Here is a 24988-nt window from a genome sequence, read left to right as displayed (position 1 = left end):
TGCCAAATTTACCTGTTTTGTGTCAGTGGTGCTGGCTTGGATGAAGTTACGTTAACATCCATTGTTGCTTATAGATGAGAATTTCTCTATGGAAATCGTTATAATGATACTAGGCTATAAAGAAGAGTGGGGGAAACTTGAATCCTGCTACTGAGGAGTTAGAACTAGGTCTGTGTGATGAGAGAGAGTCAGGCCAAGGACTGACTGAACCAAAACCAACTTTGCTGTTTCTTTTTTATTTATTGTTTTGAGTTACTCTTATATATTGCTTTTAATCTTTAAAGCATTTTTTCAGTATATCTCTCCATAAGATATACTGCTTTGAAATATGCTAGGGAAGGACTGTGTGGTTGACTGATTGGTGCAACTCATCACTATTCCTACTGCAGGAGTCTTCAGAGGATGTGTCAGGAGGCCTGCCATTCTTAGTTGACCTGGCACTTGGCCTTTCTGTGTTAGCTTGTTCTATGCTTCGGATTTTGTACAATGGACCAGAAATTACCAAAGATGAAGAAACCTGTCAAGAGCTTCTAAGATCTAAACTATTACAAAGGTAAACAAGCAAAAATTTTCTGACCTTGCATTTTCTGAGGGAAGATTCTGTAGTTGTGCTCAAGTCCCACGTTTAAGGTGTGGTGCAGAGTTTGTTCAGTACTTCTGTGTTGCTCAAAACTGAGGAAATATTCTGTAGAATAGAGGTTTTATTTAGAGTAAGGAGAGCAGAACTGGGACATGTTTGATATAAGCCACACTTAGTGTTGTGAAATAAAGCTATATGTAAGTCTTTGTAATGTGTTTTCCTCTAATGCTTCTTTCTAAATGAGGAGGGAGAGTTTAAGGAGGGGGAAAAAATGGAACCCACATCCTTTTCTTGTTTGGTTATGTTTTTCAGGTGCCAATGGCAGGTGGAAGCTAATGGTGTAATATCTCCAGCCCTTACACCGAGTCCTTCTCCACTGCCTCTTACTATAGATGAGGACAGAGAATTTACTTATCCTTCTGATGTGCTGGTGCCTCCCATTGGACACTATTTTGATCTGCCTAGGATTAGGCTGCCTCCAGGAATCATGATAAAACTCAGGGAAATTTCTGGACGTGCTCGGCCTCAATTTAGACCTAGCATAAAGTAAGTGGTCATTGCTTTATTTTTCTAACTTGATTTTTGTTTGAGATGTTTGGTACCAAAGTAAGTATTTAAAAATAAACTGTCTGCCTGTCAGCTTGGTGGTGTGCATCTGATATGCTGTAAATACCTGTCTGTGAATGCAGTGTCAAGCAAGGGGTAAATGTGAGTTGTCCAAGTTTGTCCGCTATTCTTGCTTAATCAGCTTGGCTTTACCTCTCACCCTAGGGAAGTGATTCAGCCCGAGGTAATGGAGGAGATGGTAGTTTCATGTGTGATTAAACATTTGAATTTGGTTGATGCACTCCAGTCCCTAATAAACTTCCAGTATCAGGAAGAACATGCTGAAGAATATGATTTACTTTGTAAAATTATGGGAGAGACTTTTAAGAAGCTAAATGCCATGGAGAGACAATTACAGGTACAAAACTATACAAATAAAAGGGGTTTTGGTTTTTTTTTTTGAGAATATAGATGTATTACAAGCATTTTAGAAGCCTAAAGATGCAGAAAGTACTTCCTCTCTTTATAGAGCTCTTGTATTCCTTAAGAATAGGTATCTGCAGTGTTATTTGTTTCTATAGAGTGTGGCTGAGCTGGAACAGAAATGGCAGAGTGAGGTTGATGACGCCATGCATGGGAAGCTGGAGAATAATGTTCCCTTCTTCTATGATTACCACTTCAATGAGGTAAAGCATTGTGGTTGCTGTGTGTGCTCATGCTTCATACTGCTCTCTCAATACGCATTCATCCTTTTCCTTCACTTTGATTAGAGCAAGATGAAAGAACTGGAACTTCTGTGTTCTATGAAGGAAGTTTCTTTTGATGGAAGTGATCTTGAGAATGTGGTCCTGGCATTAAGGTTAGTAGCTGGATGCTGAGCACACCATCTTAAGTAGTTGTGGAGTTTCAGTGAGTTCTGTAAGAAAGTGTGCGGGGTTGAAGTTGCATTTGTGCATAAAACGCTTAATGAAGTTGGCCTTTAAATCTCAGTATACCCTCTGACGCTTATTGGCTGCTTTTTCACACTATTGTTAAATGTTTTCAAAACAACTACTAAACTCATTGAAAGGCTTGGAGACTTAAGGGGAGAAAGCAATCTTTGGAAACAAAAACATTCAAATGAACTTCCAACTACAAATATAAATGCAAATCCTTTTAAATTTAATTTTCCTGTCTAAATATATTAGTATAAGTATCTACAGCTGTGAATACTTTTCTAACAAATTGGCTAGTTAGTACTCTTTTTTTTTCCTGCTTTGTAGGCATAATATTGTGACACTGTCTTTAAAATATTTCTCCTTGTAGTATTTCAGATAGCATTACAACGTAATTGAGTAGTTCTATTTTCCTTTATCATAATCTCAGGGAGAAGTTCTTTCAAGAAGTGAATTCACTGATACAGAAGACTTATCATCCCCTAGCAAAAACAAAAGCATTAGTTAAAAGCTTGATGAACAGGGCAGAGCTGTTGCTGCATGTCACTATTGCAGCGCAGTCTGGTATCACAAGAAGTATATCTGGAACCCCTGCAGAGACTCCAGGTAAATGTCTCACTACTCGTATTGTACTTTTTTTCTCCTTTTCCTCTGTCTCAAAGATATAATTCATTCCTCTTCTTCTTTTCCCCCAAAATTGAACTGTTTTTACTTCTTCAAATTAAATAAGCTCTTCCACACTAAATTAAGTCGAGCTTTTGTTTTCTTCATTGTTGCTATAATGATTTTCAAAAGCAGTTTGTAAATAACCTACTACACCAGGAGTAACGTGCTTTCACATTATGTAATATTGCAGCCTGTAAGTCTGCATCTGAAACAAAAGTGATATCTCATGCAGTGCGCCAGCCCGTCTTCCTTCGCAGTATGTCAGCACCATCTGACTTAGAGATGATTGGTAACGAAGATATTGAGTTTGCTCGATCAAGTCAAAGGTATGCGAGGCTTTATTCAACTAAGCTGCTTTACAGTAGCGTGGCTTGTGTTGTAAAGTATATAATGTTTTTAACAAGTACATCACTTTGTTTTTTTTAACTCTCTGATCTCATATCAGATTGTTTTGATTATATGATTGTGTGTTCTCATAGGCGACGCCATGTTACCAGCCACAGAAGTAGCTCTTTCACTCTTCTGCAATCACTGACCATTGAGGACAGCAGAGATAAACCTACATACAGTGTCCTACTGGGGCAGCTCTTTGCTTTCATTGGAACTAATCCTGACCAAGCGGTATGCCCTTTTAAATCTGCTGAATTGTCATATTCTTGAATTCAAACTCCTGTGCAGAGGTGTCTTGCTTGTGTCTCATTAACAAACCAATGTCATAGGTATCCAGCAGCAGTTTTCTGCTCGCTGCTCAGACAAGGTGGCGGCGTGGGAACACAAGGAAGCAAGCCTTAGTGCATATGAGAGAGCTGCTGACTGCGGCTGTTCGGGTTGGTGGGGTGACACACCTCGTGGGCCCTGTGACCATGGTACTTCAGGGAGGACCAAGGTTTGTTTGTAGCTCTGAAAATAATATTTTGGTCTCTGTAGAAAATAGCAAGTTGCATTGCATAAGACAAACTGTGAGAAGTGTCTGGAAGTTGAGAGATCAGGTTTGCAGAACTAAGCTTGTAACGCCCACTTGCATTGGGCTTTGTAGGATGAAAAGGCAGAAACTTCCTAAGTGCTTTTATTTGGCAGTAGATTTTTTTTCTTTCATTTCGTGCTGAGATGATGTCTACAGGTATAGGATATTATCTTGATTTATACTAAATTCACTTTAATTAGATACTATTGGTAAATGTAGCCAATGCTAATACTGTATCTAAATATTCCTTGGGTAATCTGTAATATATCATAACTTTTGTAAAGCTATGGTTGGAAGTTTGTTTTATTTAACTTAGAAAACCATTATTTCAAATGTTTACCACCAACAGAATTGAAGAGCTCACGTGTGGTGGGATGGTGGAACAAGTCCAGGAAGCTTTTGGGGAGACTATGACATCCGTGGTCTCGCTGTGTGCTCGCTACCCCATTGCTTGTGCAAACAGCATTGGCCTCTTATGCACTATACCTTACACAAGGTATGAAATATTTCACATGGAAAGGATCTGCACTTGTCCTTATTAGATTTTTACCTGAAGGGGAAGTGTTATGTAGCATAAATATATTCCTCTTATTAAAAGAGAAATTAAAAAAAAAAAGTATCTGAGAACATTCTGTTAAATTGTCTCAGGGTATAGGATTTTATCTGGTGAGGGGGGAGGAAGAAATAAAACCATCTAGTTCTGCAAAGTATTTAATTGCTGAGTTTAACAGCAAGCTCTTGGTTCTTTTTGGATCTGTTGTTATTAACTGGAAGGTTACTTTGGTAAAATCTGAATTTCTCTCCTCATACAGGAGTGAAGAGAAGTGTTTGGTACGTAGTGGCCTGGTACAGCTTATGGACAGGCTGTGCAGCTTAAGCAGCCAGGCAGAATCCAGTTCAAATGAAAAACAGACCAAGAAGCAGAAGGTGGCCACCATGGCTTGGGCTGCCTTTCAGGTGCTGGCCAATCGCTGCGTTGAATGGGAGAAAGAAGAAGGTAGGAATGCTACCAACTGTCCTTATGTTGTATGCCTTATTGTATGAGAAGTGGTGTAGATGTAGACTTAAAATAGTGTTCTCTCACTGCTCACGTAGTAGCATTTGTGTCCCTTATACAAATGGATACAAAAATAAGTTGGTTTTCCTGTTGGTGTTGTCTGGGGTTTTGTGGGTTTTTTTTGTTAGTTCTTCTGTAGTCTGAGGGTTCTTTTGTGTTCTCATTTCTTTGGTAATTGTTTCTGCTTCAGACATGAAGGAAAACTTCTTATGCAGTGTATCCATTTTTTTTCTGCATAAAGAGAACTGTTTTAACCATGCTCACAGGAGTGTGTATGTGCTGTGGGTAATTTCATGTCTGCCACTTTGCTCTGCCTGGATGTGACAGAGAGCCAAGAGACCTTTCACAATTGCTTGTGTACTTCTCCTGTTTTGGGATTCACACCCACAATATGCATGCGTTTATAGACACATGGCTATTTCCTGATCAGATGCAAATGTATTTGTTGCATTAGGCTTTGTTTTTACTTCAAGTTGTAATGTTCTATGTCTAAATGTGCTGTAGCCAAACAAAAATACATCACTATACTCAGTGTACGGGAAAGGAACTTCTAGTTCTGTACACATGTTTTTGTTATAACTCTGTGTTCTTGCATTACTGTTAAAGGTGGTTCAACAGAAGCTGTTCACTCTGGTCTGGCTCGTCAGGTCTCCAGCCTTCTTACCAATCACCTTGCACGAGCTACAGAGTGTTGTGGTAATCAAGCTGCAGGAAATGATGCACTTCAAGACGTCCTCAGTCTTCTTAATGACCTGTCGAGGTACTAGGCCTTTGTTTGTGGAGTAATTTTTTCTATGTATGAAAGCAGGTGGTGTCCTTTTTCTTTGGTTATTTTTGACATAACCAAAGGTAAGGTAACTTTCAAATCATTGTATGAACTGAGTCTTATTTGGACTTAGTTTCTAAACAGTGCTATCGACTGTTATGATTGTAGTTTTTTCAGATGGATTTTTTTAACTGTGTCTTCTAAATAATAAATTTGTTTTATTTCAAGATTGCAGTCAAGTATTCCTTTCTTTTTAACAGCAGTTTTTTTTTTTTTCCCCACTTTCAGGAGTCACATAGGTAAAGCAATCCTGAGCCAGCCAGCCTGTGTGTCCAAACTTCTGTCACTTCTCTTGGATCAACGTCCCTCTCCAAAGTTGGTTCTTATAATCCTTCAGTTGTGTCGTGCTGCTCTACCTCTCATGAGTGTTGAAGACTGTGGAAATGTAGAACTGCCTCCCTGGAGTTACTCTGTGCCCTCCCTGAACAGTGAACAAGATGATCCCAGCGACCCAGCCTCCAAGATTGCATCTCTGCTCTTAGCAAAGCTGGCAGATTATGTAGTACCAGGTACCACCATGTTTTGGTATCGTGCTAATTTGAGAAATTGCTAAGCAAGTCATCATTTCTGTAAAGAGCTTTTGTGTTGGTAGAAGGCTTGAGTAGGAAAAGGTACATGGTATGTTGGTGTTCAGAGACTGTGGTATTTCTGTCACACTGTCTTGTGTCACAGTGACATTATACATGCATCTTAAGGGTTTTCAGCATTAGTTTTGGGGCCAAGAAAGTTTGTTGATGACTTTCATGCTGTCTGACTCTCTATTTATTCATTCCTTTTCACTTCAAGGATGCCAGACAGTTCTTTCTCCAACTGCTTCTGAACCAGATACTGCTTTAGCAAAAAGCAGCCCTAAGAATTCTATAAAAGGCGATAAAGACCCTGGAGAAGAAAGTGAGGCAGTGGATGGCAAACTTTCTATTTTCATCCATAAACGGGAAGACCAGTCATCCCACGAAGTGCTTCAGCCATTGCTGAGGTAATCTTCATTCATGCATTTGGAATTAACAAGCGATTCCTTTTTTCTTAAGTTCTTAAGGGCTGCAGCTGTAGAAGAATATGTCGTAGACATAGTGCGAAGTGGGAAAGCAAGATGTCTTCCTAGTATGTTGTATTTCCTGGTAAACAATAAGACAGTACAAAAATTGTTCATAGGGCTGATGCACAGCATAGTCCTACATGGATAAAAATAGATACTGCTACACTGAATTTTTGGTGAGGTAGTAATAGAATGGATCTAAATATTTCTTAAACTTCTCTCTTTTTTTGCTATTGATCAGAGCAGCAAAGCTGAAAGAGGCTGTTGTACATGAATGTATAAAAGCAGGAAGCTGTGATAGAATGTGACGTGTTTTCTTTTTGGCTTGGAACATATGAACATTTTGATGTCTGGAAAAAAAACACATGAAAAAGTAGCTACTTCAGTAGTGTTGCATCAAAAAATGAATGAGTTGTCATAATTGTTACTGTGGACTACATAGGATTTACAGAACTGTTGAAACAAAGTGGCTTTAAAGTTGTGTTTTTAATGCATACACTGGCTAATAACTTGCTATTATAGCTCCTTCAGTGTTCTTAAGATGCAGTCATATCTGCCTAGATGTGAGATCTCTGAATGTTGAGCTGTCAACCTTATTACCTCCTGCATTTTGCACTGTTTGTCACATCTCTTCCCACTCTGAGGTAGTTTTGAATCTATGCCTTAAAATGATGCTAAAAAAGTGCATTTTTAAGTGTTCTTAGGTGAAAGGTTAACTCAGCACTCTCAGATGTTTATTAACCTTCAAGCATTTATTAGAAAAAACTTCATTATGCTCCTTTCAGAGGGAGAAGGGCTAAATTGTTAGTAAATAGCTAAATTCAATAACAATTCCTTTTACAAATTACAGTACACTTGGGTACTGTAATTATCAAGTATTTCTGTTACTGTTGAGCAGTTCTGTTGCAGAATTTGATAGGAAATCATTTGAAGATAAGCATAATAGGTTAAATTGGTCTGCATAGTTCACTTTTTTCCACCTATGCAAGTAAAGCTAATGTGTTTGTTCTATTTTCACTCTAACAGTAGCTCCGAAGGTCGCCCATTCCGACTAGGAACTGGAGCCAACATGGAGAAGGTGGTGAAAATGGATCGTGACATGACTAAAGTAAGAAAAGAAATAGAGAATTACTCAGCTGGTGACCAGTTGGAGTTCTTTGCTCTGACTGATATTAAATTCCTCATTGCATATATTGTTTTCTATTTTTCTTTTATTTTGCAAAACACGTTAGAAGGACAGCTCTATATTATCATGTTAGCAGTAGGTAGTTGTTGATGTAAATAGTGGCAAATGCTAAAACAGAATTTCAGTTCATACTTTCTCCAGCTATTGTATGTCATGTTTAAGTTTCTTTAATATTAATTTTCCATAAGCATTCAATGCACGTTCTTGGTGTGAATTTTAAATTACCTGTTTAAACTCAATTTTTGCATGTGTTTTCAGACTTGCTTTTGAATGCTTGTACAGAAATATCTGGTTTAATTAAACCAATTAATTTTGGTTTTATTTGCTTTTTTTAGGCTTTTTTTGGTCAGAAAAGAGGAATGTGCTGTTAAGCTAAGACTAGAATTTCTAAAAGCACTCAATCCACGTTGGTCTCTAATCTTTGTAGATCAATTAAAGAAATTCTCATGGCTGGTAATATATATACAGAAGGATGTTTTGATGTGTTCACAGTTTTATGTGGAGGGAGGGGAGTTAAATGCCAATGTAGTATAGCTAAATAGAACTACTATCAGTATTTCTCTTCTCACAACTGTATTTTCAGAGTGGCTGCTGTGAAGTTATCACAGAAGAAGCTGCTGCAGCTCTTCGCAAGGCAACTAAGTGGGCTCAGTCTGGTCTGATAGTTAGTGTTGGGCCACCCATAGAAACTGTCAATCCAGAAGCAACCAGTGGGATGTCCTCTGGGGACAAAAAGAAGACTGCACAGACATCTATTTGCAGAGAGAGAAATTCTGAGCTTGCCAGGTAGGTCACTTCGATTCTATACTTAGTAGACATTCTACTTTTTTATAAGCCGGTACTTGTAGTGCTCCAGAAAATAGCTTGGAGATTCATAAACTTCCTATTTTTGTACCTTATGTTGTTCTGACAGCTAAGGGTTCTTTCCTTCTCTTGTTTTGCACATTGTTCCCCTTGCTGTATGTAGGACTGATCCTGTAAGACCATTCATCAGTGGTCATGTTGCAAATAGCATGGCAGCAGAAGTGATCGCTTTGCTACATAGCTTGTTGATGGCACCAGAATCAAATGCGGCTCAAATATGGACAACAACTGCTGAAAAAGTAAGCAAGCAGAGGATCAATTATCAAATTGTAATGAAATGTATATTTAGTAATCAAGAGGACTTAATCATCAGTGTTTTCCTGAGCTACTCCTTTCCAATTTATTTGTAACAAGGATGTGTGGTTGCATGGCAGCTTCCCTTTCTAGTCATCTGTATTTATCCCACCTAAGATGTCAGATACATAGTAAAAAATTATCCAGTAGCAAAGAGTATATTGTTACTTGGCAGCAACTGTAACTCTGAGAATGAATGTGTTTGCATAGGTCTGGTTACCTTGCTTTTGCTGGGTAGTTACTCTACCTTTGCTGTTCGGGCCTTTCAGCGGTGACCTCTGAAGGTCTCAAGTGTTGGCTAGAAAGTATACAGCACGTTGCTTTTCTGTTCCTCTAAAAGCAGTGACACCTAATCTGTTGCTTAGGCTGAATCCTCCAGCAAAGATTTTTGCTCAATTTGTATGTATATCTCTGTGATTCTGAGAGTTATTAGGGAATAAAGCTGGCTTTGATGGTATTCGCACTTCAGAGGACTTAGAATATTTGGAGTTACATAATTTGCTTTGAGAACAAAAATAATTCATCTGAGACTGTGTGGGCTGGAGGATTGGGGTGTTGGGTTTTGTTTGAATCGTGCTTTGAAGTCATTATCTGGTATTTCTGCTTCTGTCTTCAGGTTCTGTCTCGGGCTCTGATGTACATTCCACAACTCGGGAAATACGCAGAGAGTATTTTGGAGAATGGAAGCAGCAGTGGAAGGAAGCTTGCTAAACTTCAAAGAATTGCTCGACAGGCAGTAGCTGCTCTTTGTGCTCTAGGTGGCTTTAAGGAGACAATTAAAATCGGTTCTGAAGTTCAGGTAATCTGCTGCCTTTCACATCTTGTACCTTTAGATGACAGTCGATGCTTTTGACCATGTTTTGCCTGCTTTGGCGTAGCTGCAAAGCAGCATGCAGATTGCCTGCAAATGTGAAGCAGTTTCAGTAAGGCTTGTGGAGACTGCGGTTGTGTGTTGAGTCTGCGAGGTGTTAAACACTCAGTGTTTTGTGCTTGTGAAACCTGAAATTTATGCATACCTTCTTTGGTTGTAGGTTTTAGGTAAAGGAATAGCAGGAAGCATTGGAGTTGTGGCATCTATTAATGAACAAGAAGGTATAGCAACGGTCAAATTTCCGCCTACCACTATAGACAGTAGAAAGACCTCACAAGCATCAGACACTTTAACTATTCCGTTATCTAGGCTCTGTGTTCCAAGATCTGAGGTACGGTAGCTTATTAAGTATGGTATTAAGTGTAATATTAGTTCTGGTTTTTCACAGAAAAATTCTTCAGAATATTGGCAATTAATCTAAAGCGTATGAAAAGTCTGTTTCATCTTTGATTAAAGCCGTTTTGCTGAAGTTTGCTTCATTTTAAACATCTCTTAACAATATCTGTATTTAAGCTCTCGTTGAAGTTATATGAATGTTCATCTTTTGATGCTTAAAGATGTTCCTGTGTATACTGTGATGGGGTTTCTTTTCCTTCTTTGGCTGGGATTTGGTGCTGGTTTTGTGGTAGTACAAAATGAGAATTAACTCCAGGTAATAAAACGCCCTCATTTCGTAGAAACTAACTACTTGAATTTAACTTTTTACCGTGCCCCCCCACCATCAGGCATTGCCTCTTCATAAACTGTCCATTACTGAGAAGGTAGTACAGGCAGTCCAGTCCATGTTGCTTCCTCAGGAGGGAAGTCTATCTATTCACACCTCACTTCCTGCAACAGGAGATGGCTCAACTCCAGTAATGGCAGTGGTCCGGCTCCTTGCTGAAATAAGAACCAGGTGAGTTGTTGTTTCTGTGCTGCACTCCAGTCTGTTTTGATGCCATATAAGAAAAGTTCAAATGAATTGCGTGGGCTCTTGTATTTCTTCTACTGGTGTATTGATATGACAGCAAGGGACAATGCCAAAATTCCTGTTTGCTTCCTTAATTACATGTAGTGCCTGGATGTTGTTAAGTGTATCAGAAATGAAGTGCCCCTTGTAATACTGGCAATGCACTGAGCAAATACTTTCATGCAGGTGGACAGTAGGAGGGAGGGAAGGCTGTCACTGAAAGTTCCAGTGGATAGGTAAAAAGGCAAAGGAATACAGTAAACATTCTGTCTTTTAAAAATAGTCCAGAGTTAAGTAGAGGTAAATACAGCAATGAAGTGAGTGTATGCTTTTGTAATATGTAAAACATACTGTTTTTCCATTAAGAGCATGCCTGGTGATGGCTCAGCTGTTAGAAGACAGTTCATTCTGTGAAGAATTCATTCAACAGTGCCCAGCTGCTGTAGAGGTTCTTAATTTGGTAGCCCAGGAGTGCAGCCCTGGTAGGTATACAGCACATCCTTGCAGCTTTGCTGTCATGTTCAGTTCAGGGGCTTAACTTGAAATCATTTCAATGTTTTGTCCTCTAGCTGCTTAGTTTATGAAAGCTACAACAGTACTAGCTACTTGTAGAGCTGTTATAACATAAGAGCTAATAATCAGACTAAATCATTTAAACATTAGGTATAAAGTTTAGGCCAGAATATGATTACGCTCTGTCACAGAAGACACAAGTCCTTGGACTAGCTCTCTGGTACACCCAGAGACTTCACTGCTCTTGCTTCTGTTGTAAGCTACTCTGTATTCTTTGATATTATCATTGTTTTCTATTTATGATCTCCTTTCTGCTTTTTACAGTGGTTACCTATGTTCCTTGTTTAGCTCTTGATTTCCTTCCCTTTTGTTTAAGGATAAGCAGTGAGCCCAGCAGAAGTCCTAGTTCAAGGGCAAGTTTAGGAACGTGTCAGCCTCTCAGTAGAGGAGAAATGGTTGAGGCAGAGGATATTAGGGTAGGAGCCAAGCGGATGATCTCTGGTGTGAAAGGGAACGTACTGATTTTTGACAGTAAGCATAAATTAATTTGACTTCCTGCTTGATTTTGGGCCATAAGTTTGCTCAGAAAATGACCTCTGTGTCTTAACTAACACAATAATCTCTTTGCTAACCAGATAGAAACTAAATGTGAGGAAAACTATTGCTTGTATGAATTGGATTCTGTCCTTACTGTTTTTGTTAATTAGGTGAGACACTATTTGATTACATATCTTAAAATGTAAATGGCACATTTGTTTCTATTACAGTTCTAAAAATGGAATTGTTGGATTCAGAGTAACTAGATTTGCTTGGAACCTCATTGACCTGGTTTGGTTTCTTGTTACAGGAGAGAGGCTCACTGTAGTAGAAATGCAGTGTGAAAGGTTAAGGATGTTGTATCGTGACTGTGCTCGACCCCCACCTCCTCCACTGCAGGCAGACAGAAGGCAGGTGAGCAAAGAAGCAGAGATGAACAGTCTGTCCCTCACAGATGAGTGAGCCACTGAGCACAGGTCTGCCTGTGGTGTTGGAGCCAAGCTGGTTGAATTTTTAGAGATGTTTCATCTCATATGAGTGCATGTACTGGAACGTGTTGTCTTGTGATTGCAGTTACAGCAGTTACATGTGCCGTATTTATGCGCCTTTCATAAAAGAATGTATTAATTAATTTTATGAGATGACTTTACTCCAATTACCATTAATCTGTTCCTGTTTACAGCCCAAAGAAATCACTTGGAGCCCATCAAGAGTGTTTCCCCCAGTACGAGCATGCATGTTTTCATCACATCTTGCTGCTGTGACCTTCCTGGCTGATCCAAGTGCAGGTGGGGGACTTCCTCGGGGAACGTTCATTTATGCCACTTCTCCAGTTCCCGTGCAGGTAAGAATTCACCACCATACAACAGCTTCTTTCATTTAATATTTAGTAATGCATGAAAAGTAAACCTTTTCTATTTTACCTATAGGATGCAAATAACTGTTTTACTTTCTAGGCACCATCATTCTACTGGGAAATTGAAATAGTTTCCTATGGAGATACAGATGATGACACTGGTCCAATAGTTTCATTTGGATTCGCTACAGAGGCAGAAAAACGGGATGGGGCTTGGACAAACCCAGTGGGCACCTGTCTTTTTCATAAGTATGTTGGAGATGAACAGCCAAAATTGGTCTTGCTCAGTATGCCTATATGCTTCTTAGAGAGAATGTGACAATCTCGTTGTGGCAGGCAGTAGATGCATTTAAAATTTTGCCTGTACTGTAGTTGTGTAGACTTCAGTTGCTGTTGAGTTGTAATCATTTCAGAGCTCTTCTTAATTTTCTTCTTCTTGTATTAATTCTTAGCAATGGGCGAGCAGTGCATTACAATGGCTCCAGCTTGTTACAGTGGAAGAGTGTTCGATTGGATGTGACTCTTTCTCCTGGTATGTAAGAGCACAGCTAATTAGCTTAACTGGTATATCAAAAACATTCCTTAAATGTAAGGGAAACTGTAGATGAGAGAAGAGAGAAATCAGTGCTGTTCTTTTGATGATGATATATTTTGATAGGTGATGTGGCTGGAATTGGATGGGAAAGAGCAGAAGGAACTCCACCCCCACCAGGGCAGCCTGCTAAAGGCAGAGTTTATTTTACTTATTGCGGGCAGCGACTTGGGCCATACCTAGAGGATGTCTCTGGTGGAATGTGGCCAATTGTTCACATACAGAAAAAGGCAAGTTCTTAACATAAATATCTTGTTTGATATATGTGTCATTCTGATAATCAAGTTGAGATAAGGCCCAAAATGTAATACTGAACATATAATACTCTTTCACAAGTATTAGCTAAAGCCACCTCAATCTATTCTATGTAATATTTCTATCTATAAAACAGTAGAGTGGTTTTTATCTTTATTGCATTGCTCTGAGCACTTATTTTCTGCACAGTGTGCATATTTGTGCTGTTACTGTTTGGAACTTTCTCCCCTACAGAGAGGAACAACACTAAACATGCAGCTAGCTTGATGATGCTGCATTGTTCTGTGCTAGTAGCCCTTCTGGTATTATTATTCTTTCCCAGCAGTGACCTTGCTGCAAAGTGTGTAAGCTAAATATGTTATGACTTGAAGCTAGGGGAAGGAAAAAAAAAAAAAGGAAGTTCAAAGTTTGTGGTTGACAGCTTAATACTTTCCCATGGGCATGCAGTTTTATAGCCAGTCATGCTGGGAAAGCTGTATGGTAAAGAGGAGGACCTCAGAAACCCACAGGTCATCTAAATTCTTTATCTGTACTTTGTTACAGAACACAAAAGTCCGTGCTAATTTTGGATCTCGCCAGTTTGCCTATGCCGAAGGCCAAGCTCACAGGAATGCTGCTGATCTGTGTATTGACCTAGCTGAAGAGATAAGTGCCAACTTTGAGGCATTGCCATTTGCTATGGCTTCTGATAGCGATAACGACGCTGGCACCAGCATAGCTTCTGATCCTGGGACTCACGGACCTCCCTGTAGAATTGCTGCTGTTGCTACGGCTCAACAACGTAAAGTGATGGTTAACATTTCTTAAAAAGCTCTGAGAGAAAAATTATAATCAATTAAATAGGGTTTAAGTACGTTCTGACTGCATTTTGTAGATACTGCCTATTTAGATAAGGTAGTACAATGATTATTGGCAAGTATGTGCTTATTTCATTTAAGACAAGGCAATTAAAAATAATAGTTTTAGTTTGATCTTCCTTTCTACAGACGCAATGTATCTCAGAAATCTCACTGAATAGTTCTGCATGCCTGCTGGCATGTTATGGTCTCAAGATTTTTGTATGTATTTTGCAGAATATGACAGTGACACATCCTGTCACTATAAAATGGAACTAAGCTATGAGAACTTCATCACATCAGGGCCTGATCCTCATCCCCCTCCTATTGCAGATGATGAAAGTGATGATGACGACGATGATGATATTCCCAGGGTGAGCAACGTGGCATGCACTGCTTGCTATCACTTGTACTCTAAATAAGGATCTCGTAATTCAGATTTAAGTTTTTTTGCTATAAAGCTATTTTAAGGAAAGTAGAGTTGGAATTAATAACTTTTCTTCCCTTTTGTTACTCTAAATGTTTTTCCTCTTTGCAGGAGGACCACTATGCCCTGCTGGTTAAAGCCTGGGAAACTAAAGTTTTCCCTACAATTAGAAGAAGATTCCGTAATGAGGCTGAGAGGAAATCTGGGCTGGATCAAATTAAAGGAGCCTTACAGTTAGGTAAGGCTGTGTTTCATTCCATGCAGTTGTTTTATCTGTGCCATTACTGCACGTCATAACATCTGTGTTTTGTTTGTCTTACTGTATTCAGGGCTGGAAAATAAATGTTCTCACTTGCTGTTTTTGCTGAGAACTTAGAATTTGTTTTGAGGTCATGATTTTAACCTGCCCAGCCTTTTTACTTGAATTGATTATTTTAAACAAGGAAAATGGTTTTAGGAATTGTGGAAGAATCTGTTGTACTGCCCTGAACTTATATTTGGATCCAGAAATGCTTTGGAATAATGGTTTGGGAAGGAATTATCTACACACGGAACTTCTGAGGAACTTTAGTAAGAGAGAATTTGTAAGTGAATACAGTTCTGCCAACATGACATATCTGTGGGAAAGTCACAGTAAGAGCTAAGGGAGAAGTCAGAGCTCTGATTTAAAAAAAAAAAGTCTGTCAGGAAAGCTCTGCTCCCTATCTGTCATGTGTACTGAAGGAATTGTCTAAGTAATTAGATATCTCATCTGCCTATGATGTTAATGAGAACAGTAATTCTTAGCCCATCAAGAGTATTTATTTCAAACAGATGGGGAGATTAACTGGCATTCCTTTCTCCCTGCCAGGAATGGTTGATATAGCACGACAAACTGTAGAATTCTTGTATGAGGAAAACGGTGGCATCCCAAGAGACCTCTACCTTCCTACCATTGAGGATATCAAAGATGAAGCAAACAAGTTTACAATCGATAAAGTACGAAAAGGTAAACTCAGCAGAAGAGTGTATTAAGCAATAAGAAGCCAAAGGGCTCTGGTGCTGCAGATGTCCTGTGTCATTTGTCTGAAGAAGATGCTGAGCCTTGTGTTATTTTCTGCCCAGGTCTCACTGTTGTGACTCGCTCTCCTGACAGTAACAACGTTACCAGCAGTGCTGTTGGAACAGCTTTACCCAAGTTTGCTATTCGGGGAATGCTGAAGACATTTGGTCTTCATGGTGTTGTCCTGGATGTTGATTCAGTGAGTAAAGATGTATGGGAAGGGCATTTAATGCATCTGTATTCATACTTCTGTGTGCAACTATGATTAAGTGTACTGAAGTGCTTACAGTACTGATTTGGTGCTCTTTTTTGAAGGAAAAAAACCACACCATTTGTATGTTTTACAGTGTTATTTTTGGTGTTGCAGGTGAATGAATTGGTACAAGTAGAGACCTATCTCAGAAGTGAGGGAGTTCTGGTAAGATATTGGTATCCTATTGACATGTTAGAAAGGCCACCTGCTGGTTATAGGAGGACTGCAACAAATGGATTGGTTACCCTGGACAATACCAATATCCAAATCCACAGGTAAAGAAAAGAAACAGAATTGGAGAACTTTTGATTACCTGACTCAATCTACAACGTTGTTATATATATGGATTTTTGATAGGAAAGATACACTTAAACTCACAAAAACATGTTATCTGGCTTAAGGTATGATCCTGTCCTGGTATGAGGACAGGATTTTACCTCTCACTAAAATAGTTGTTTGGTTTTTTTTTAAGTGAGTATTTTTTTCCCTAAGATTTTAAAGACATTAAGCAGTAAAATACTTTTTTTTTTAAACATCAGTAACATGCAGTTGGTTTTACACAACCTGAGCAATTTCCTGGGGCTTAAATTTACAAAAAAGCTGGAATGATGTCAGGGAGGAGGAGGCGGGCATGTTTTCTTAAATGCTGAGTAAGACTTAGCATGTGAAAGTGTTCTTATATGTATCTGTCTAACGTGTATCTGTGAAACTTTTGTTTCTTGTCCCATCAGTCAATTGATCTTTAAGGGCTCAAGAATTCTGAACTTGCTTTGTGAAACCTCTAATTCAAAAACCTTAATTTGGTACCAGAATTGGTGGGCTGACTAAAAAAGATTTGGATTTACTTGAACCATTAATGAGAATAGACTGTGTTTGGATTCAGAGGCAGCTTACTGGCTGTGACTTGTGTTAAGTATGTTGAAGCAATCAAATGTTTTGATATTTGTGTTCTCCAGAGAGCTTTTGAGAAGTGAAGCTGCACTGGCCAAGCTGTACTGCCGCATGGCTCTCCTCAATATCTTTGCCCCCAAATCTCCACATATGTTCACCCGTCTGTTTCATATCCCCGCTATCCGTGATATCACTCTGGAGCACCTGCAGTTGCTATCCAACCAACTTCTCGCACCACCTCTTCCTGGTAAACGCTCATTTTTATCACAGCAATTTCTTTGGTACAGAAGTTTTCTGTGGCCAAAAGAAATCTGAAGACTTTGGCACTTAATTATAGTATTTGAATAGATGTTTTAACAGACTCTTTGATGTAATTATCTTAATGATATGATACTGATGTTAAATTCTTGCTAATGATTGGATTTGTGTCAAGTTCAGAGACTCTCCTGAGATTCCATTCAGAGTGCTTCTGTCCCTTTGTTGCCATTGGCCTTCTGTTGAGGGGAGTGGGGTGGGGATGAGGGACGTATATCCATACAGGATACCTGTAAGGAAACTAAATGCCAGTTGGGTCTCACAGTTTTCAAAACTCAACTATTCTTCATTTCACGAAGTGGTTTGTCCTTTTCCTACTGGAATCACAGATCTGATTAGAGAATGTATGTGCTGAATCATGGAAAAGGATCTTGGGCTAATTCAAGTGAGTGTTAATAAAGGCAATTATTGTGACAAAGCTCTCCTGCATGCAAAGAGACGTGTAATGTGGCTGAGGCATAAGGAGGAAAGAGAAAATGCTAAGCGTAGGCTATTAATAATTGAAGGTAAATAGCTGCCATTGGAGAGAGTGCCTTTAACTCCTTCAGTGACTTTGAAACTTGGCTGCCTCTAACAGATGCTGCATTGTAACAGAACCTTTTGCAGAGTACAGCATTACTTTGCATGGCTTTGAGAATAAGTTAACAAGCTTTTCTTTTTCCTTTTTTTTTTTTTTAGTTGAAAAGTAGGTCTAATCCAGATAGTGCTAATACATACAATTTCCAGACTGGGATTTTTGGTGAATTGCCCACTCCTTTGTGCACTGCATTTTGGTTTTTTTTATTAGCTCCAGGGTGACAACCATGAGATTTTGGCTTGATACCCATTCAGTGCCACTCAGAAGCTGTCTTGTATGTATATGGGGACAGATAAAGCTGCCTTCACCTCATCTAGAATGAGTATGGAAGAAAGCTGATCATTTGTCTTCACTGTATTTATGCAGTAAATGAAGATGTCTGTTTTCACATGTGGAACAAAACAAAGCAGCTGTGAACTTCTACAGCTCAGCATATGTCTGACAGGCCTCCCTAAGGGTGGCTTTAAGGCAGATGCAGAATACAGCTGGCATTTAGAGGGCTATCCCATCTGGAACCAACTATGTAAGGAAGCAGGTTTGGTCTCGGAGGGATCCTTTCTACTGCTGACCCTTGAGAAGAGAATTGCACTTGCTCAGGAATGAAAGTAACAGCTTGTAACATTCAAGTATTTAAGAACTTCTTTCTATTGCCTGTTTCACAGGCTGCATAAACATTTGCATAAAAATTTGATCTCCAAATTTGTTCTATTTTACTTATTACAGATGGAACAATCAGTTCAAGTTCCATTCTTTTGGCTCAGTCACTGCAACACTGCATCCATTCCCAGAACTGTGCTGCCACAGACCTCTTCTACCAGGGCAATTCACAAGCCATCAGAGAGTGGCTTACTGTTGCCATCACTCGGACACTGCATCAAGGAGAGGAGAGCCTGTTAGACCTCACTAAGCAGATCTGCTCTTTTTTGCAGGTAAAATATTTAGTGATGTCTTGAGAGCAGTGTTGTTCTCAGGGCCTGTCTTCTGTATAAGAAACCCTTGGTTTATATGTGATTCTCACTTTCGTAATCACAGAATCACAACTTTCATAATGGTGTCTGTCACACTGAATTATTTCTCTAGCTGGATTATACTGCTGTTTTGGTCATACTGGGGACACAGAAAGCATAAGCAGTAGCAGTACAGCAGACCATGTTCAAATGAAGCCTCATGCTCCATCATTACTTGTAGTGATATATTTTACTTGAAAAAGAGGAGGGGGGTGGTTTGCTGCTGCTGCTGCCTGGGGGCTTTCATTATGAATTGTTGCATTACAGACTGCACCAGAACAGTTTCCTGCTGAAGAATTCCCAATTTCAGAATCCAAAGTCAACATGGATGTTAATTTTCCTGGGGCTGCGTTTGTAATTGTGTCCTGTAAAGAAAGCCAGTCTGGATTCCGCAAAGAGTAAGTCACTGAGGGTCTGAGAGTGACAAAGATGAAAGATGAAAGACATTGCTGCCTGTGCTGCTTGAGTCTCTGTGTATCCTGAGTATGCAGGTGCTGATTTTGCACATTTTTTTCTCTTCTCAGAGACTCATTTTCTGAGTGGGGGTAAATATTGCAAGGAGTTTAATCTTGCTGTCATTGGGTTGAAATTTCTAGTAGCTAATTATATTGCAGCCACATTGTTCCTTCTCTTTTCTTAGTTCTTCCCTGTATAAAGCTCCTTGGGCTCGGGTGCTTGTGTACGGGCTGGGGCACAAAGTTAAGAGGAATGGCCAGTTAAACCTGATTGAGGCAGTGTGTTACCCTCGAGACGCCTCTCCGACCAACACAGGCCTAACACCTCCCCCAACAACCAATCAGTACCCTTCAGTGATCACTCCTACAGACAAAGTGCACATCAAACTAGGTAAAAGGCAATAAAGTTTAAACATCTTTTAACTGTACTCTCAGAAGCGGCATGGAGTCCTGATACATGTTTTCTCTGACCTTTTTGCTTAGGAGTGTCTCCTCCTCCTGGAGCTGTGCTGGTCTTGCATTCTCTTCCCCTTGAGTTCCCCCTGGCAATGGCATTTACAGAACAGCTGTTAACTTGGAAACTGGAAGATGTGGATGGGAAATCAGAAGATGAACTGGATACTATTCCTCCTTCAGTTCTTTTGCAAGTAGTGGAATTTTTAGGTGAGAATGCGGTGTTTTTACTTAGCAGTGAGCCAAACATACATCCTTTGGAATGACCTGTACTTGTTTGCTTTCTCAGTGTTATTGTTGCAACTCGTGTAGTAAAGCTACTAATAATGAAACAGTGCTGACTCCAGTGCCTTGCCTTTCACACGCAGGGAACTTTCTGTGGACAACTGACATGGCAGCATCTGTAAAGGAATTGATATTTCATCTCTTGGCTGAATTGCTTCGCAAAATTCACAACCTGGAGCAGAAGAAAAGTCCTGCAGGATTATCATCTTCTATTGCCCTTCAGCTGAATCCCTGTCTAGCTATGCTTATGGCCCTGCAGTCAGAACTCCATAAGCTGTACGATGAGGAAACACAAAACTGGGTGTCTGGAAATGCATGCGGTGGTTCTGGTGTTGGAGCTGCTGACCAAGGAAGATTTTCAACATACTTCCATGCTCTGATGGAAGTTTGCCTTGCTGTAGCAGAAGTAACTCTACCTATCAATATGAGCGTAACAGCTAATGTGATATCTTCAACGAGTGCACCAAATCTTAGTGACTCTTCCTCCTCATCTTCATCTTCTCCAGGACAGACACCACAGAGTCCAAGCTTATTGTCAAAGAGGAAAAAAGTCAAAATGAAGAGAGAAAAGACATCGTCTTCAGGCAAACGATCTTCATCCAGAGCAGCTGAAACGGATGCTGCAATCCTCAGTATAGGAGGAAGCAAGCCTGAGGATATGCTATGGTTTCATAGAGCACTGACTTTGCTTATCATTCTCAGACACCTAACGAAGAAGGATCCACAAGGGTTGGGTGTGACAAACGATGCTGTAGCAGATGCATGTCAGGCACTGGTAGGACCCACAGCTCATAGCCGTTTGCTTGTCATTTCTGGAATACCAACTCACTTGGAGGAGAGTACTGTCAGAAATGCAATCAGGAAGGCGTGTAATGCGCATGGTGGAGTCTTCAAGGATGAAATCTACATCCCTCTGCAGGAAGAGGATCCCAAAAAAATCAAGGACAAAGCAGAAGGAGGAGAATGCAGAACTGAGCTGGAAAAGCCAACTGTTTCAAGTAGTGCGGACAGTCTGGATATCAGCAGCTCTAGCAGTGTCACACCTGCTATGAGCGTTAGTGCGTCAGCATCAACGAGCCAGGCTTCCCTGTGCAGCTCACAGGGTATCTCCCGGACTGTTAGTGACATCTCTGTTGATCAGTACCAGGCTGGGCTGGAACTGGCCATCCCACCAGGACTGCTGGAGCCACACGTTTCCAGCCAGGAGAGCTTGGATCTGTCGCACTGCAGTACTGGGAGCCTTGGCAGCCTTGGCAGCCTCGGGGAGCCGCTTGACAATGTAGAGACAGCATCAGTGTCTGATGTCGGGTCGATGTACACGGTCACATCTCTGGACAACCAGCAACTTCTGTCACGGCCTATCAAAGGTTTTGCTGTGGTGGAGGTAATAGCTTTCAGTCAGGAAGGGGCATTTCTTTGGTCAGGGTTTTTGTTTCTTTTTAGTTAATCAAATATTAAGCACAGTGGTCTGTAACCTTCACCTCAGGAAGTCTTTAAAGCACCAGTTTCTGGAGAGAATATGTAAAGGCAAAGGTCTGTTAGTTTCCTCTTTCATATAACTTTCTTCAGAGACTTACTGCCAGCTACTGCTGGAGATTAATTCTGAGTTAGTTTTGACCCACAAGACAATTCTTTAATGTTTAATGCCTACATTTTCATGTATCTTAAACTATTTACATATCTCTGTACAAGTTGCTTTAGAAGAGATTACTGGTGTTTGCTGATGTCTGATTCAAAATTAATTTTAAAACATTGTAGGTATCTATCACTGATGCCAGATCTCTCCAGGTTTTCAGCTCTGCACAGGAGCCTTCTCTGTTACACTAACTGCCTGCTGCAGGTTTGCCAGAAGCTTCCCGAAGCGCTGCCATTTTGGTGGCTTGTAAATTGTGAGAGATGTTCTTACATAGTCTGGGGTTATACCTTTTAGAAGAAAATCAGCTTATTGAAAGGGAAAACCTTCAATTGCTGTTCTTAAGTTATTAATTGACAAGAAGACACCAGCACTGAAATAAACCATCAAGTGTGTATGGAAATCTGTCAGCATGTTCACCTACTCCAAGTCCATAGCTGCTCAGATAATGATGCATGGCAGTTATTGTTGGAATCGAAGGAAACTGTTGTTCCCAATTTTGTGTAGCTGAGACTCCAAGGCTTGTGCTATTGTAGTTATTTTTCTAAGTGGAGAATTGAGGCAAAGACAATAGAGTTGCAAATAATGACAGGTTACTGATGTGAGACTTCTCTGATATTTCTAAGGGCTGTCTCCAGGCTAAGAAAAGGAACAGCTGTTTCAGAGCTGTGCATGATGAACTCACAGCATGATGGTTGGAATTGCCAGATTTTCATAAAAGGGATATTTTCTAGGTGAAGTCTGAATTATGTTTTCATGATTAACGTAGAAGAATGGTAGGAGAGATGCAATACCGATTATCCATATGAGGAGGAGAGAAAGCTTAGAGTATCCAAGTTAATATAAAGCAATATAAATTAATCTAACAGATTTCTTTATTTGTACAGATACGATCAAGAGCTAAAATAGAGAAAATCCGAGCCAGCCTATTTAACAGTAGTGATCTCATTGGTTTGTCAAGTCTGGATGGTGAAGACGAACTGATGGAAATGTCAACTGAAGAGATTTTAACTGTTTCTACTGTAAATCAGAGTTTATTTGACACACAAGGGAGCCCGGCGCTAGAAGACTACTTCAATGATAAGTCAATAAAAGGTTATGTGCTTTTCATACTGGCAAATATCTCGCTTATGTTGTGACGTGCAGGGAATCAGATTCTACAATTATCCAAATAATTATTATTGTTAAGCCAAAACAAAAGATGACATTCAGTTCTCTGTTAAAAATGGGATGTTAGAGTTCAGAGGGGTCAGATCTGCTAGTTGAACTTTTCTAAGCTATTTCTTCTATTGGTGTAATTGGTCTGTGATAGAATATTTTATCTGAATGCAACATTTATTACACGTTTCAAGCTCTGAAGAGTTATCATGGTATTTTATTCTCTATCACATTTCTTTTTTCTTTTTTTGTCTTAGGTGAGAAATTGGTTCCTGGTGCTCGGGAGGTCCTAACAGAAATATTTAAAAGCTGCGTCCATTCTGAGCAAATGCTGAGCCTGACTCCAACAAAACCAATTAAGGTTGCTGATATCTATCTTAGTAAAGAGCAGATAAATTCTCAGACTCCTGGAAACCTTCTTCATGTCTTCTTCACAAATGTCCGTCCTCCAAAGAAGGTGCTGGAGGACCAGCTTACTCAGGTAGTGCTTTGAAAACTCTCTTTGGGATCTTTCATGTGACTCAAAAGCATTGATTAATTATTCATTTTCTGTGTTGGAAGATTCTAAGGAAATACGGTGTGCCCAAGCCGAAATTTGACAAGAGCAAATACAACAAGGCAGGCAAAGAACAGCATCCGGTGAAGGTTGTGAGCACCAAGCGCCCAGTTACAAAACCACCCACAAAAGAAAAGTCTGTACTCAACAGCGTCAGGTTGGTGTCTTCAGCTTCTTGGCAGTTAGGAAACATTTGATTTCTCTTCAGGGTCTAGATTGTTTTTCTCCTCTGTACTTCCTTGTACTGATTGGAAGAGGAAAAAGGGATTTTTAGAACATTAAAGGCATTCAAGTGGTGTTTTAGTTTTTTTTGAACAGACATAAGAAAACTTTAATGTTCATTTCGTCCCTTAGCCGAACTGCTTTGAGTGAGAAGAAACCTACTGTAAAGCCAAAGTCTCCTGAGAAGAGCAAACCTGAAGAGAAGGACCCTGAAAAGTCTCCCACAAAGAAACAAGAAGGTAGTAGCTCTATAGGACTCTTCTACAGTGTTAGAACCTTAAAGAGCAGATATGGTTTTGGATTCGCATGCTTAAACAACATCATGATAGGTTTGGGTTGTGTTTGTTTTTAAGTAGGCTAGTGTAGGTGGGGGTTTTTTTAGTAGCAAACATTGTGCTTTTATTTATATATTTGTAAATCTGGGTTTTTTTAATGTAGGTGAAAGCAAAGCACACTCAGTGAACTTCCTAGAGATGTGATGTTAAGGCTTTTTTGTACACTGGGGAAGAGGGATATGATGGGGTGTTTTTCAACCCTGTTACACAACTTGTGTAAGGAAATGAGCTATTAAGTTTAAAGTAAAATTGGAGGGAGGGGGATTTACTTCAGCATTCAGCAAGTATTGATCCTTGATACGCAGTTAGATGTGTTGGTAGAGCTATTCTAGAGGGCAGCTGGGAGGATGTGTGTCTGTAAGGAAAAGTCTGATGCCATATACTCAGGGCTAGGACCGGAGTGTAGTGTGATGTTGAGAACTCCCTGAGAAATGAGCTGTGCTGGGCTGGGTGAAAGCAGAAGGAAGCTGAAGGTGTAGCCACCTCGTACACCAACCATTTTCCTACGTGGTGTGTAGACTTTATAGTAAGTCATGAACTATTTGATGGTTCTATCTCTGCCAGTTCCTGAGGAGAAGTACCTGACACTGGATGGATTTCACAGATTTGTCATTGACCGATCTAAGCAGGATATCCGTAGTGTGTGGAGAGCTATTCTGTCCTGTGGATATGATCTGCATTTTGAAAGGTAAGTTCTAGAAACCTCTTCTGAAAGATGATGACACTACTTAAGGTGCTCACTGTAAACAAGTGTTCCTACTCCATGCAGCATATATGTTCCAGCAGGTGTAATGCCATTTGCATTTCAGATGTGCCTGCATTGATGCAAGACATGCACAGAAAGCATCTCGGAAGTGGACTCTGGAAATGGACGTGGCTCTCGTTCAGTACATTAACAGGCTTTGTCGTCACCTCGCAATTACACCAGCACGACTCCATCCACATGAAGTATATTTGGATCCAGCTGATGCAGCAGATCCTAGAATCTCCTGTCTGTTGAGTATGTATGCTTTGTA

General features: G+C 39.9%; 1 protein-coding gene across 1 annotated transcript in view; it reads left to right on the top strand.

The window, feature by feature from the left end:
* The window catches only part of HECTD4 (HECT domain containing E3 ubiquitin protein ligase 4), a 66830-nt gene that overhangs the window by 31760 nt on the left and 10082 nt on the right, over positions 1–24988 (top strand). The window contains 44 exon segments of the mRNA XM_040648434.2: positions 390–553; positions 893–1126; positions 1352–1544; positions 1708–1812; positions 1897–1985; positions 2492–2667; positions 2918–3053; positions 3207–3348; positions 3447–3613; positions 4041–4187; positions 4504–4688; positions 5355–5508; positions 5803–6083; positions 6361–6550; positions 7637–7718; positions 8380–8582; positions 8764–8899; positions 9571–9753; positions 9986–10156; positions 10551–10720; positions 11141–11256; positions 12135–12238; positions 12507–12668; positions 12781–12929; positions 13133–13212; positions 13339–13502; positions 14071–14308; positions 14601–14737; positions 14902–15028; positions 15641–15778; positions 15895–16031; positions 16200–16360; positions 17042–17223; positions 18592–18797; positions 19143–19273; positions 19516–19721; positions 19814–19993; positions 20152–21452; positions 22589–22796; positions 23117–23340; positions 23421–23572; positions 23770–23876; positions 24537–24660; positions 24782–24972. Of these exon segments, the coding sequence (XP_040504368.1) occupies positions 390–553; positions 893–1126; positions 1352–1544; positions 1708–1812; positions 1897–1985; positions 2492–2667; positions 2918–3053; positions 3207–3348; positions 3447–3613; positions 4041–4187; positions 4504–4688; positions 5355–5508; positions 5803–6083; positions 6361–6550; positions 7637–7718; positions 8380–8582; positions 8764–8899; positions 9571–9753; positions 9986–10156; positions 10551–10720; positions 11141–11256; positions 12135–12238; positions 12507–12668; positions 12781–12929; positions 13133–13212; positions 13339–13502; positions 14071–14308; positions 14601–14737; positions 14902–15028; positions 15641–15778; positions 15895–16031; positions 16200–16360; positions 17042–17223; positions 18592–18797; positions 19143–19273; positions 19516–19721; positions 19814–19993; positions 20152–21452; positions 22589–22796; positions 23117–23340; positions 23421–23572; positions 23770–23876; positions 24537–24660; positions 24782–24972 (8233 nt within the window).

Source organism: Gallus gallus, chromosome 15 (genome assembly GCF_016699485.2).
Source record: "Gallus gallus isolate bGalGal1 chromosome 15, bGalGal1.mat.broiler.GRCg7b, whole genome shotgun sequence".
In the NCBI taxonomy this organism is placed as follows: Eukaryota; Metazoa; Chordata; class Aves; order Galliformes; family Phasianidae; genus Gallus; species Gallus gallus.
This window is presented reverse-complemented; position numbering and strand designations above follow the sequence as displayed.